Source organism: Electrophorus electricus, chromosome 9, assembly GCF_013358815.1.
Source record: "Electrophorus electricus isolate fEleEle1 chromosome 9, fEleEle1.pri, whole genome shotgun sequence".
NCBI lineage: Eukaryota > Metazoa > Chordata > Actinopteri > Gymnotiformes > Gymnotidae > Electrophorus > Electrophorus electricus.
The window spans coordinates 17,418,982-17,433,262 of record NC_049543.1 but is presented as its reverse complement, the minus strand read 5'-3'; the positions used below and the strand labels follow the sequence as shown (position 1 = coordinate 17,433,262).

At 37.7% G+C, this 14,281-nt stretch overlaps 1 protein-coding gene across 3 annotated transcripts in view; it reads right to left on the bottom strand.

Moving 5' to 3' along the window:
* wdr27 (WD repeat domain 27) overlaps positions 1–14,281 on the bottom strand; it is a 55,835-nt gene that overhangs the window by 1,346 nt on the left and 40,208 nt on the right. The window contains exon 24 of one of the 3 annotated variants that reach the window (XM_027014233.2): positions 1,693–3,769. The exons of 1 other annotated variant lie outside the window; for it this stretch is intronic. In XM_027014233.2, coding sequence (XP_026870034.2) covers positions 3,722–3,769 — 48 coding nt within the window. In that variant the 3' untranslated portion in view covers positions 1,693–3,721. Of the gene's footprint in view, positions 1–1,692; positions 3,770–10,400; positions 10,469–14,281 lie in introns of those variants that run through there. One more of the 3 variants, XM_027014234.2, reaches the window with a different exon arrangement.

The window sequence follows — 14,281 nt, the reverse complement described above, 5'->3', positions numbered from 1 at the left end:
CACATTTACACTGTTTCTGTAAAGAAAGACTTGAAGCTTGTATTGAAGCTACAGTAAATTGCAAGACAGTAGAATACCCAGGAGGTTTGGTAGCTGGCTAACTTTTGTAAACTAATGGCTCTCTTGTAGAATGATCCACATATGAAGCATCAGTGCCAGACACAAATGCAGCATGTTAGTTGTAAAAGACTTTGAATACACTAAAATAGTAAACTTTGCTAGTTTCAGACATGTCCTCAAGAACAGAGATAATAAAAAACAATTACAACAATCTTCTATCTTCTGCCTTCATGGAAACATAGAAAAGCCACATAGTTTAACACCTCCATAAAATGATAATAACATTAATCTATTTAAATGTGTAAGGAAAGTGTTCCAACACGTCATTTTATGGATGAGTATATTAGTTCACGCCATAGTATTCAGTCTTAATATGTTGTTAATGCTGCAGGAGATGGCCATGTGTCCTCAGAGGCCATGTGTCATAGAAATTACTTAAGCACCAAAATTAAAATTTCTTAAAACCTATGTAACAGTCATGGTAAATTATTCACACATTTTTCATGAAAGGATCTGTCAGAGAGTATTTGCCAGGGTGCACTTCACACAAAAGCATTTCCATACCTCCCGTTTGATCATCTGAGATTAGAGAAGCCCTTCTACTACACCTGTGTACCTACAACTTCTCAGAGTATCTGCAGATATATAGAAATGCTTTAGAGTTTTAGATATGAGGAAATTGCTTTTTTAAAATAAATTTGAAATTTTAATAAAGCTCGTCTACATATGTCATACACAAGCAACACAAAGGATGAACCATGAGCTTGTACCCAAAATACCTTCCCTTAAAAGCCGTAGCTCTGGCCAAACAGTTTGTTCCTTATCTCATAGTTTCTGGCAGTCTGGCATTGACTGGAGTTTTGAGTTTCCTGTCTCAACTGTTATGTCCTTGGAACTATTAGAAGCATTAGGCTACTTCTCAAATGTATCTAAAAGTAGCCCAAAACTCCCTCCCACACACATGCACATAGTAAAAGTCCTGAGAGCAACTGCTTTTAGCTATGACTGAAATTTCTATATTTGCCTGTGTATTTCAACAGATTCTCTGATTAATGGAGAGAACTATGACAATGCGGTGGCTAAGTATCAAGTCAAAATTTTTTTTTAATGAAAAATAGCAACTGTTCCTCACAAAAGTGAAGTGTTTACTTTGTTTTACTGTGTTGGTACAGTATTTGACTGCAAAGAATGTGCTCATGAAACTCTAGGTGCAAAGTTGTGATCACATTGCCACAGTTAAACATCCTGCAAGCATTGTATGTGAAGGTTTCCTTTCACATCATAACTGAAGTTTCCTTTCACACCACATATAGGGTATTTTTAGTTTAAATATTTCAGTCCATATAACAGTCCTTTGTAGGTTACTATAATGTTTTTGTGATGCATTGCCAGCACAATCTTCTACAGGAAACAGAGATGGGAACCAATTCAAATTTATAGCATGTTGTTCCTGTAAACTGTCTTATGTCCTCAGTACACTTAAGCTCAAGCAGGCAAGCTGGAGCTGTCTAGCACTGCACATTCCTTTTAGAACTACTCATGCACACACACACACACACACACACACACACACACACCTACTTTCAATACAATATTCACAATCAGAAAAAAGATTAAGTAGAGTTAACACAATAGTGTGAAGTATTTATTGTTTACTGTGCAATACATTTCTAGCAAAACCAATTAACTTTTTTAAAAACATTTTTTAATTGAACTCTTCCAGTTTGTGCACCAAGCTAAACATTTGTAAATTTGCTTGTGTTCATTGCACTTAAGGCAGTAGAGGGGATTTTAAAAAGTTCATGCATTGAAATACTTGATAACCATGTGCCTGTGGTCTAACCTATGTTGCACACCAGAGATGAATAATTAGCATTTTGTTACTACTTTATCATTACACTTATACAAGCCCTAATATTTTTCCTCTACCCCTTCCTTGACCTTTCTCAATATTTGATGCCAAAGCACACAGTTACGGAGGACAAATATAATGATAATGATAATGATAGTGGATGAACACTTATTTCCAGCATTAGCCCTACCATTATCCAGCTAATCATGTCATCAGTGTTTGGGGATCAAAGCCTGGTTAATTCCAGTAATTTGTGATATGACTCATTGTGAACATGTCTGTGTGGTCCTTTCTATATCAGTAATTTTCCATATAAAGCTGTGTATCATATTCTGTGACTTGCCAACAGACTGACCTAGATTTCAGGATTGCTGAAGTCTAATGGAATGTTCTTCATCAGGCAGATCCCAAAACTATACCCCAAGACCAATGCCTTATTGCTGTGAAGCCTTAATTCAGAGTCAACATGGATGCGGTGAACTGATCTGTTTCCTATTAGCCATAATTCTTGATATTGCTTTCCCTAAAGTGCAACTAACCTTCCTTTCCACACCCTTATAAATTTTTAATAAACTCTCTCTGAGAGTTTTTTAATATACTCTCTCTGTTATGTGGTTAGATATAACAGCAAACATATCAAAAATAAAATTGTTTTTTTTATGGTTCTCCCACTATCTTTAAATGCACTATGCAGCATTAAAGTAGCTGAAGAGTGAAAACGGAGAAATCATAATGTTACTGTTTCTGAGGCTGGCATTCAATACAGAGCATAAGCAGGTAAAAAAACTGAGAAACACTGTCTTAAAGGAGATCACCAAAAAGCCGCTGCACTCTAGCAATGTTCTAAGCAAAGCTCAGATCACCGGCAGCCAGGAAAGGGCTCGGCTAACAGCCTAGAGGAGAACAGACAAATAACCGGTGGCTCATGGGTTATTGCTTTAACTCCCGAGTGGGAGATCTGTTACTTCTGCGGTTTGGTGCTAGGAATGTCAGCTGCAGCATTTTTCAACTACAGCATTTACAGCATATCCATTTTCCCCTTCCTTAAACGGTTCTGAGTAGCTTTCTGCAGCTTTGGTAATGTCGCAAATCCAGGTAAGTCCAATCAGTTTAAACAGTTTGAAGTGTCATGGAATTTCTGGTAGTAACACAGTGTCTGCTGAAAAATGAAGATGTGTCTGTCTAAATGATCAATGTGCAGTGCATAGCACAAGTCAGATGTCTAGATTTACAGTGCAGATATGGCCAAGATCATGGAAACACAGTACATAATGCATTTACACACATCAAGGATGGTTCGAAACATCTACTCCCACAGGCCATGTTCTCAATACCAACATAATGGTAACTAAAATCCCAGTGTTGAATGCTTTCAATTTTTTTTTTTCATGTCAAGATTGTAAATACAGTGAAACTAAAGAGGATGAGTTCTTTAATGGACAATTCATTCCCAAGGAACAGGACCCAGTACACAGATATTTATGAATGGACACATATCACTACATTGGAACCGAGTAAATGTCTACATTAGACTATGCAAATGTTTTTCTAAATATGAACATCTTCATAATACTATCAGTACATGTATGTATAACTTTAAAGCAGACATAAATGGTGTGGTATGCTGACTCATAGGCCAGAAGCCTACATATGTTTATATATTCGCATAAAAAAGAAGGTTGGTGGCTGAACGCTGGAAGTTACAGTGGTCATGGATCTGTGTTACAGGGAAGACTAAACATGAATGTAGAGCAGGCCTGCTATCAGGCCCAGATGAGTGAGTCTATGTAGACCTCAAATAGCTCTGTCTCACAGACGAAATAGGGTCAGCTTTCCATCCATCGTTCCAGTCAAAAGCTAAAAAACAAGCAGTAATATTGTTTAAGGAGTGTGTTTATGACATTCTAATGTGAATATGTGCACTGTTAGGAAGACATAAATACATTTGAAAAACACACTTGAAAGCTATACACAGTGTAGATACATTTGTATTGGTCTTATCGCATTACCTAGACTTAGTATGCTAACATTTTTTTGGAGATGAGAGGATAAAGACATGACCATGGTTTCCGTGTATACTTTCTGTCATTGATAAACATGGCCAAAGCTCCTGACTTGTTTGCTCTCAAGGCAAGTGGAAAAATCTGTGATATATAAATATATTTTTCCCAGACCTTCTCCTTTACCACAACTGCACTGTACAGGTTTATTTCCTTCTTCTAGCAAGCCTGATCAAAGCTTTTAATTAGAAAATATACTGAACTAGGTGTTTCAAAGCAAAACTAATTAGTTTAATTGCAAGATTTATTTCATACAAAAGAATTACATCAAATCCAACACACCTTTCAAATTGCTTCTCTAGCCTTGACGGCATTTGAGAAGTAAATGCTTGTAAAAAGATAAGTGGACATCATAACAGTACAGAGACAGCTCCTACTGATTCAGATATAGCAACTAATGATATAGCTACTGTTGATTCAGATATAGCTGTTACAGCTGATACAGAGACTGTCGTGACTCAGGTGTGATTCCGATTCAGCTAATAATAATAATAACAGAGACAACTACTACTGATTCAGAGACAGTGAAGTCATCAGTCAGAGGTCATCAATCTATTGCAAACAATTTTGTACCATTAACTCCAGGAATCTGACGTTTGCTCTAAAAACATATTTGATGATTATAACCTCATATAACATTCTACATATATAACATTTCTATAACGGATTGTATAATCAATTCTAACTACCGTCACAAATATCTGTCAATAGTAGCTAGCTTTTTTTTAAATTAATTTTTTTAATGAAGTATTGCAAATGTATATGTCACATAAAGCCAATTGTATAATAAGCATTGGTTTCCAAAAGGGCTTTGTTGTGGTTTTTAACACCCTTAACCTATTTGCAGTAATAGCTATGAATCACTGGCAGCTCAGTGTTTAAGGTACTTGACTTGTAATCAGAAGGTTGCTTGTTCATGCCCCACCATTCACATTTAGCTGACACTTTCATCCAAAGCAACAATTATGTCTGACTACAACTTGAGCAATTGAGGGTCAAGGGTCTTGATCAGCGGCCCAACATTGGCAACTTGTCAACCTTTCAATTACAAGTGAAGTACCTTAACCACTGAGCTACTATTGCCACAAGTACCTATCACTGCTAGTTTGCCACTATTGGGTCCCTGAGCAAGACCCTTAACCCTCAATTGCTCAAGTTGTACTCAGTCTTAATTGTAAGTTGGTTTGGATAAAAGTTGTAAATGCTAAATGTTGTAAATGTAACCATTTTGTTATCCTGTATTCTGACTGACTCCAAACAGAATATTACACATGCATTATATAACTGCACACTGGCTGCTCTAAAGAATGGAGTAAAAGGAGTTGATGGCTTCCAATAAAATGTCCTAGGCCTTATGTCATTCCATTGTGTTCACATAAAGTAAATCAACAAAGGCTTCTCACTGTGCCTTTAACATTTATTTACATGATTAGATTAACTTTGATTAGCAGGTCATTTACAATCAAATCTGCCAACTCTTGCCTCTTCATGGTGCCTTTGCTTACTCTCATTACTTTCCCATTTTGACAGGCAAGAACCACAAGTACTGCTACATGAAAATAAACTCTTCCTCAGGCACTAAGTAAAGATAAAGCAAGGATTATCCTGCTCGTCAGTGTGTGTGCCTGGGTGGAGCAATTACCTCATAGCTCTGTAATTAGGTGGGATAGCTTCCTATCAGGTTTTACTGCTTGACTTTTTTTTTACTGCTTGTAGAAGACATAGATTACTTTGAAAAGGATAAGAACAATGTGTTAGCAACAACATGGAACGAGATCATAAATGAATACGCCATTATGATTTTGTTTCCTTATAACTTTTCCTTTAATGATTCAGTGGACAGTATTCTTACATTTGATGTGAACTTAGACATTCTTTTAAAAGAATCACAGATAAATTACTTAGGTTGTTTGTAGGAAGACCTGCTTCATCTGTAATATACCTTTGCTATGGTGTTGAGTAAATAACTTGATCACAAACTCCCCAAAGCAAGGTCTTGCACATTTAAGGAACATTTTTCAATTTATCCAATTATTTTCCCTTTTCAGCACAAGACAGTTTGACCAATAAATTACTTTCTTTAGAAACAGTATTGGATTCTTGTATGGGCTTCAGTGTGAAGAATTAAAATTTAGGTTGAATATAAGGATGTTTGTTTTTATGTACTAAGACAATCTAAAAATCAATGTACTATGAAATGGGCCAAGATCATTTTAAATCTATTTGTGTAAACTAAATTAAACTACAAGAAATTGTTCCACAATAGTGCACTTGTCTGTCATTATTAGCAATCCTAAATCAGAATAAATTATTCTCATTTCCTATATTTAAAAAGTACAGAAACTTTGTTCAGCAATCTATTAATTTACAATTTTAATGCCAGCAATAAAAAATCTTGATATATTAGATTAATATGTATCAGCCAATCAGTGTGTTTCATGTGGTGTTTTGTCACTACAGAAGGAACATTCTGCAAATATTTTACAGATCACACAGTGATAAATCAGACCTAAGAAATTTCTTAGTTCCCTGTGCAGGAGAATTACTGCAGGGCATGCTGTATAGTGCATAAAACAGAAGCACAAATCAATACTTCAAAGAGAGTACAAGGGGACATAGAGAAGGTTGGTGTGTGTTATCTCTACTCCTCTGAGGGCTGGAATGTGTTAAGCATAATGTAAGAACTATTCCAGATAGGAATTTTATGCAACAGCCAGTTCTACATTAAACCCAAGTTCAGAAAGTCAAGAAATTATCCTTGTGTTCCTGTGGTATAATGTGACAGACCTTTAAAAAGAGAGCAATACAGTATGTTGCATTTGTGCCATTGTTTATTGGTACACAAGGTAGCTATGTAATGTTTTTTGGGAAATCGGTTTGTGCCAAGGACGTAAGGCCGCTCAAACTGCTCGACAAGCAACCAAAAATGTCTGACATGTCAGAAGTCCAACTAATCAATCAAAGCTTATTTGGAAAATTCATTGGGCACTGCACATCAAATGATATCCATGACATGTTTCCCCAAATCATCGTTGAGATCATCTTAAATGAGAGAGAGAGAGAGAGAGAGAGAGAGAGAGAGAGAGAGAGAGAGAGAGAGAGAGCAATCCATTTCATAAGTCCCTCTATCATTTAATGTTCTTTGAATTATGATACTTTTGGGAAATTCGGCCTAGTATGAGCCAAAATTTGGTGTAAACCTTTACATTTAGTGGCATACAACCCATAGGCTTAAAAAACATGGTATGTCCAGCTAAAGAGTACTACACCTAAGAACACTGCTTAGATTCAATTTCATATATTTGGCCTGTTACATTAAATAAATTGAGAGCCATGTGCACTCTGCTCTCAAGAGAGAGCTATGTGCAAACCATGACTTCAAGATTCTAGATTACAATATAGCAAATTGTGTAAACAATACAGCAATCCTTGGACGTGTGTCCATGGAATTACTGTAGCTTTCTTGTCAGCTTCAAATCAAAGTCTGTCCTCCTAACCTCTGTAATCAACTATGCATTCCCACCTACAAAACAGCTGTTCATGGCATGGTTTTTGTTTTTGCACCATTCAGTGAACTCCAGAGTGTTGCAAGTAAAAAACCTAAGTACCCCAGCAGTTTATCTAACATAGTTCAAACATAGCTTGGGTCCTCTACCTGTGGCCTAAGGCCTAGGAGCTTGAGGGTCCTGCATTGAATCTTAGCTCTTCCCAGGACTGCACTCTTCTGGACAGAGATCTAGGATGTTGCTCCTATTAGAGCCATTCTCCCTGTTTGGGGTTCACAGCCACTAGTGCTCCAATTACCATGGGAACCGCTGTTGCTTTTACTTTCCACATCATTTCCAGCTCTTTTCTCAGCCCTTTGTATTTTTGAGCTTTTCACGTTCCTTGGTCCTGATATTGCAATAATTTGGGATTGCTACATCTGTCAGTACGGCCCTCTTCTGGTGTTTGTACATTACTACTATGTGCAGTTGGTTAGCCATTACCAATTTATCTGAATCTGGAGGTCCCACAGGATTTTAGCTTGGTCATCCTCCACCACTTTCAGGGGGGTGTCCCATTTTGATCTCAGAACTTCCAGCCCAAACTTGACACAGATGTTTCTCTACACTTTTCCAGCCACTTGGTTATGATGTTCCATGTGAGCTCTGTCTGCTAGCACCTTGCATCCAGCTGTTATGTGCTGGATTGACTTGGGGGCATCTTTGCACAGCCTGCATCTGGTGTCCTGCCTGGTGTGGTAGATCCCAGATATTGATCTTGTATTCAGAGCTTGTTCCTGTGTAACCATGATTTAGTGCCTCTGTGCTATCTTTCAATCCAGTCTTTTCCAGCCATTGGTGGGATTTCTCCATATCAGCCACTTCCACTATTTGGCGGTGGTACATACTATGCAATCCTCCCATGATAGTTCCTGTTCTGGCTCATTCCCCTCTGTCTCAGGTTTCTGCTGTCTGAGGTTCTCACTAAGCACTTTATCACTTGGGGCCATCTTCCTGGCATACTTCTGGATCTTGGATGTTTCACCATGCCTACTAATTTCCATCAGTCCTGATCACTTTCCTCTTTTTACTATCAGTCAACCATACCTTTCCAGCCTGAATGACATTCCAATGTTTTGCTGAAAAACCTGGTCAGGTTGGTCAGTGAGTCAGTGTCTGTTTCGCTCTTGGTAGTTCTGCTCCTGAATCTGTTATATAATTAATCTTTAAAAGCAGACACTGAGGTTCGTGGCAACATGGGGCCTGCAAGATGGGGGGCAGTCCATGTGATCCATCAGATAATTACTAGTGCATGCCCCTGGGCCTTGTTTTCGGAAGTCTATTTATACAATATTTTCCTTATCTAGTGGGCTACCAGATGCTGCCAGAGAGTGCGCCTATGAACACAATGAAACTGAGAAATATGGTGAAGGTAAAGAGTAAAAGTGCCTCGTTTGTATTTTTATTCTTGTTACCTGTTGTTCCTTAATTCAAAATTAATAAATGAGCTTGTGTCTCCAAACCTGCTTTGTGGATATTTTTCAGCATTACTTGGGGAAAATCTAGTCTTTTTTCCAAACTTCCACAAAGTTGTGTTAGGTACAACTCCATAGAGAGTTGTTAGTTTCTTCAGCCAGGAGGCATGGATCAGGTTAGGTCCAGGTACTACCCAATTCTTCATGTTTGTGACCTGCTCTTGGACATCTGCTGTTCTAATGCTGACTTGTTCCTGCTCTGGGAAATTGTAGTTCTTTGTTTTCAAATCTCAAACTTCGAGCACTGTATGTTATGTGATGACTCATTCTCTCAAATGCTTTTCCAGCACTGTTCCAATTTATTTCTGGGTGGATCCAATGTCAGGGTTTTCTGGCACTGTAACTGAAAGTATACTTTGGAAAGCAATTATTCTTTTATCCATCTCTGCAAACAAAGTACTGTCATCCGTTGTTTAGTAGACAACGGGGCATCACTTATGGGCCACACATTGTATTTATACCATAGCCAGACAGCATCTTTGATCTCTATACCCTTTTGTAGCGCTTTCAGTTTGCTGGCTTCCATCCAAGTTGTCTTTATTTTGGTTATCAATGGGCACACTGGCTACATCAGTATCCTGTGGTTTCTATTTTGTATCCTGGTGTCTCAAGCTTGATTACAACAGCAACATATGGTTTGTTGGTTTCAGTTATACTGGTGGTTGGAATTGTGCTTATTGCTGCATTCATATCTGCTAGCACAGTGATACAATACAATAAAAATACAACAAAGGCCTCTATGTCTTCAGATGTGCCTAACAGTAGTTAGCTTCGTCATGATCATTTTCTACATGTCTGCAGCTGGGTCACACAATGTGGCTATACACACCTGGGCATTCTTGAATTCACAGGTTCTGGTATTTGTATCACAAAAGCTACAGTTGCTGTATATGGGCAATATGAATATAATAATAGAGTCTGAATGTAAATAGTTTTGGTGAATACTTTTAGAAGAACCAGCTAGGAGTACAACTCATCACTAATGCTTGATGTGGCAATATAATGTCTTAACAGTATTTAACTACAACACTACACTCACATAAGCCATGCTTGAAGCCAGGAATTTGCCTTCTGTTATCAACTTGTCATCCAAAGCATTGAATCACACATAGCTATGAAATTCTCTCAATTTCAACAAAGTGAATGGTTCACTACTTAGCAATCTAAAAATATATACTTCTGAGCTGCTCCTTTTTGTACAACATAGAGATAAAACAGTTCTTAATGTATATTTTATTTTAGCTCTAATATTTTTTATTTAGTCATTTCACTGGTGAGACTAACGATCAGTAAGGTTGGAGACTGGAAGACGCCCTGCACTTCCCTGCAAACAGCTGCTGGTGTCGAAAAGAGGTCGCACTCCTGCACTAACTTTAACAGAACTATCTGAAACAGAACTGATTGATGATGTCCGGACAGGCACTCTGTTCTCGTCCTTTCTGCCAGAAGACTGGTAGGTGGTCAAGCTGTGTGCATCTGTCTCAAAATAAGTCAAGATCAAGACACACAGTGGCTATAATTTCAAAGAGTCCGAAAGAATAAGTCTCAGATTAAGATGTGCTATTTACTTTTGAACTATACTGATTTAGCAAATAAGAGTAATGTTTGAATTTTCACATGGTATAATATTTCAGTGAAGTTTATCATATAGTATGTGAAACTATATGAGAAATAAATGTTACTAATGACACCTTTTGACAAACCTAAATATTTCCGAATGTATGTGACAAATAAACCTTGATTTGATTTGATGTTACACATGAGTAATAGGCCCAGAGCTAAATATATTATAATGACAGAGTTTAATGCTTTATCCTGGCCTCAGAATATACAGCATAAAATGTTTCAAAGATGGTGAATAAATCTCTAAGATCTGAAATTCCACTGAGATGATGCATTGTTTCTTAAAAGATAACCATACAAATTTCTTTATATTGTCCAAGACATTTCCAGCTGACATGTACAAACACATTCATTAATCAAATATGCATTCATTAATTGTTCTCAATGTCCACTCCACCAGAACATCTTATTCTGTTCATTTCTGTTAAAAAAGAAATTTTATAAAAAAAACCCAAGATGTTTCATCTTTACAGATGGTAATGAAACATGGTTCAATTTGAGTTAGTGAAAAGAGAATAGGGAGAATGAAACATGGAATAGGGGAATGTGCCTTCATCTTGTGTGTCATGAAAGCAAAGATGACCTTATTTCTGGCAGAAATTTTCAGCATTTTTTTTCCATAGCACTTTGGAGCAGGTAAATAAAAAAAATAACACAGTAATCCCCATCCCATTTTGAAGCAGGGTTATAGCAAACTTAAATACTGTGCTGCCAATGGCAAATTTCTCAAAACTGGTCCACTAACCTATTTTGTTGGAGGATACCTGTAAAGAGTATTAAGAATAAGTACATTAGTAATAGTGGCTTAGGCTAAACAGTTGTTATGGATGATATATGAGTTTAAATTTGCTTTGTTTGTAATGGTGAAACAAAATAATTACTCTGATTTATAGGACATATGTCTTTTATCTAACAGTTAAGTGTGTATACTATGAGTATACAAATGAATGTCATTAATTCATTGTTTATGTGAATGATGCTCATAGTATTAGTATTAGATGTGCAGCATTTAGCTGACACTTTTATCCAAAGCGACTTACTTATGAATACAACTTGAACAATTGAGGGTTAAGGGCCTTGGTCAGAGGCCCAACAGTGGCAACTTGGCAGATTAGTTAAGCCTCATTAGAAAAGAACATAAATGAACATTATTCTTTTTGTTTAATAGTAATGGTCATTTTCTCCAATAATTTTTGGAGATAATTATTAATAATTATTAATGCATAAGCCTCTTCACCCTCAGCCTGGTTCTGCTGCCCAGCCCTCTAGGGAAAACTGTAGGAGTAACTTAATTATGCATTACTTAACTGTCACTCCCTATTGTTGCATCTTGTGTTTGTTTGGTGCATTTGTTTTTTTTTGTTTTCTTGTTTTTTTTTTGTTTTTTTGTGTGTGTGTGTGTGTGTGTGTGTGTGTGTGTGTGTGTGTGTGTGTGTGTGTGTGTGTGTGTGTGTGTGTGTGTGTGGAGTCTGCTTCTGCTTCTACTCCTCTTTGCTCCATACCCATTGTTGCTGAGCCTTTCGAAAGATTGTTAGTAGATTGTGTAGGTCCCTTGCCCAAAACTCACTCTGGAAATAGTTACCACCTTACGCTAATATGTGCTGCTACCAGGTTCTCTGAGACACTGGATGTTGAGGAACTTTCACTTAATCCGAAGCTCATGTAAATAATATTTATAGGACCGCCTTTCTCCACCTTAGGAACATTTCATACTTTAGGAAAATGCTCTCCTCACATGATGCAGAAAAGCTCGTCCATGCATTTACTTCAAGATTGGACTGACTACTATAATGCCTTACTATCTTTGCCTTGGCAAACTAGCCAAAGTAATGGCAAACTAGCAGTACCCTTAAGTGCTTAAACAAACTCCAGTTAGTTCAAAATGCAGCAGCTAGAGTTCTTACTAGAACTAGAAAATTTGATCACATCACTCCTACCTTAGCTACTTTACATTTGCTCCCAGTAACATTTCATATCGATAATAAAATACTTCTAATGACCTACAGAGCACTGAATGATCTTGACCCACAGTACCTTAGATTACTCCTAGTGCATAAAAATCCACGTCTGCTTAAGGTGCAGACACTTTACTAGTACCAACAATAAGAAAATCTACCACAGGGGGCAGAGCCTTTTCCTATAAAGCTCCCACACTATGAAATAACCTTCCTGTAAATGTTTGAGACTCATACAGAGAAGACACATCATCAGTATTTAAGGCTACGCTGAAAACCTGTACAGTCAGTCATTTTATGAACTACTTCCCATCTTAGGTAAAGGTGTAGATCTGGGGTCCATGAGCATTGAGAGTTATTGTAAACCGGGATGTTATGATGCTGTCACTTCACCTCTCTATTGTCACTCAAGCAGGCTGTGCTGTCATAGCTAGATCTGCCAGAGTCCATCTTTGCACATTATAGTTCCCCCAATTTACACACCCTTGTACCTGGACATGCCTCATAATCTATTTTCTATTTCTGCCAAGGTACACCTACCCCTGATGTCATGATGTTTCTGAACCTCAACCCATGTCAACTGCCATGACTACTCCCACTACCCCCTAATGTCTCCTGCTGTAGCCCACCACACCTCCACCCCAGCCAACTACTTCTCCATTGCCCTTGATGGACGTTCTCTTGTGGGATAGGTTTCGGACATATGCATGTCATCGGGACAAGACTAGGACCTCTAGAAACTCGGACTAGACATTAATTGCTTTTTTTTTTTCACTTTATTATTATTTTTCTCTTAAAATTGTTACTATTGTGGTGACTGCTGTTGGCCAGAGAAGGATTCCCCCTCCCCCACTTTTTTTAGTCTTGGTTCCTCTCAAGGTTTCTTCCTCATACTCTAGGAAATTTTTCCTTGCCACTGTCGCCCTTAGCTTGGTCAATGGAGGCTTGGACTTGGACATTTGTAATGTTGTTTTGAGACAACATCTGTTGTAAAGAGCACTATATAAATAAATGTGCACTTTTTTTATTTTCTATTTTGGATTTCATTCTGTTTCTGGATCTCAAGTTGGTATCTCTGACCGTAAACACATTGAAGCTACTGCTAGCAACTGTTTCTCTACCATGAAATAAATCCTTTACTTTGTAATGTTTCTTACATGGAGTCAGGAACAGGTACTTTGAGGTAGCTGTGATTCGTAGAGTTAGCAGGGAGTACATGCACCAACACTGACACAATGAAAATATTGGGAAGTAGAGTAAAGCAGAAGGATGGTAATTATTCCACAACTTCCCACTCACTTCTCCACTGAACTCACTCTCTCGTGTGTGAGATATGTCCCACAATATATGTAACCATAAAAATGAACTAGCTATTCTTTGAAGGCAAAGCATAACTGTTACTTTTCCTAATATCAAAGCTGTTAATCCTCTCACATTCTCTGCTTTTTTTAGTATTCTTTTTTAGTGTCTTCTGTTTCCAAACATTCTTGTCCTGATGATATTCTCTCTATATATAATGTCTCCATCTCTGGTATACTAAAACAGTTGGCCCCCAAAGGACTAGACAATTGCCCTTGGGACATCATTTCCCTTGGGCCGTCGTTTCCCTCTGGCCACTGTTTCTCTCAGGCCGTTGTTTCTTATGGTTTACCCCCGAGCTGCCCGCTTGGAAAACTACAGGTTGGCACCTTGAGCACCTTTATAAGAAAAC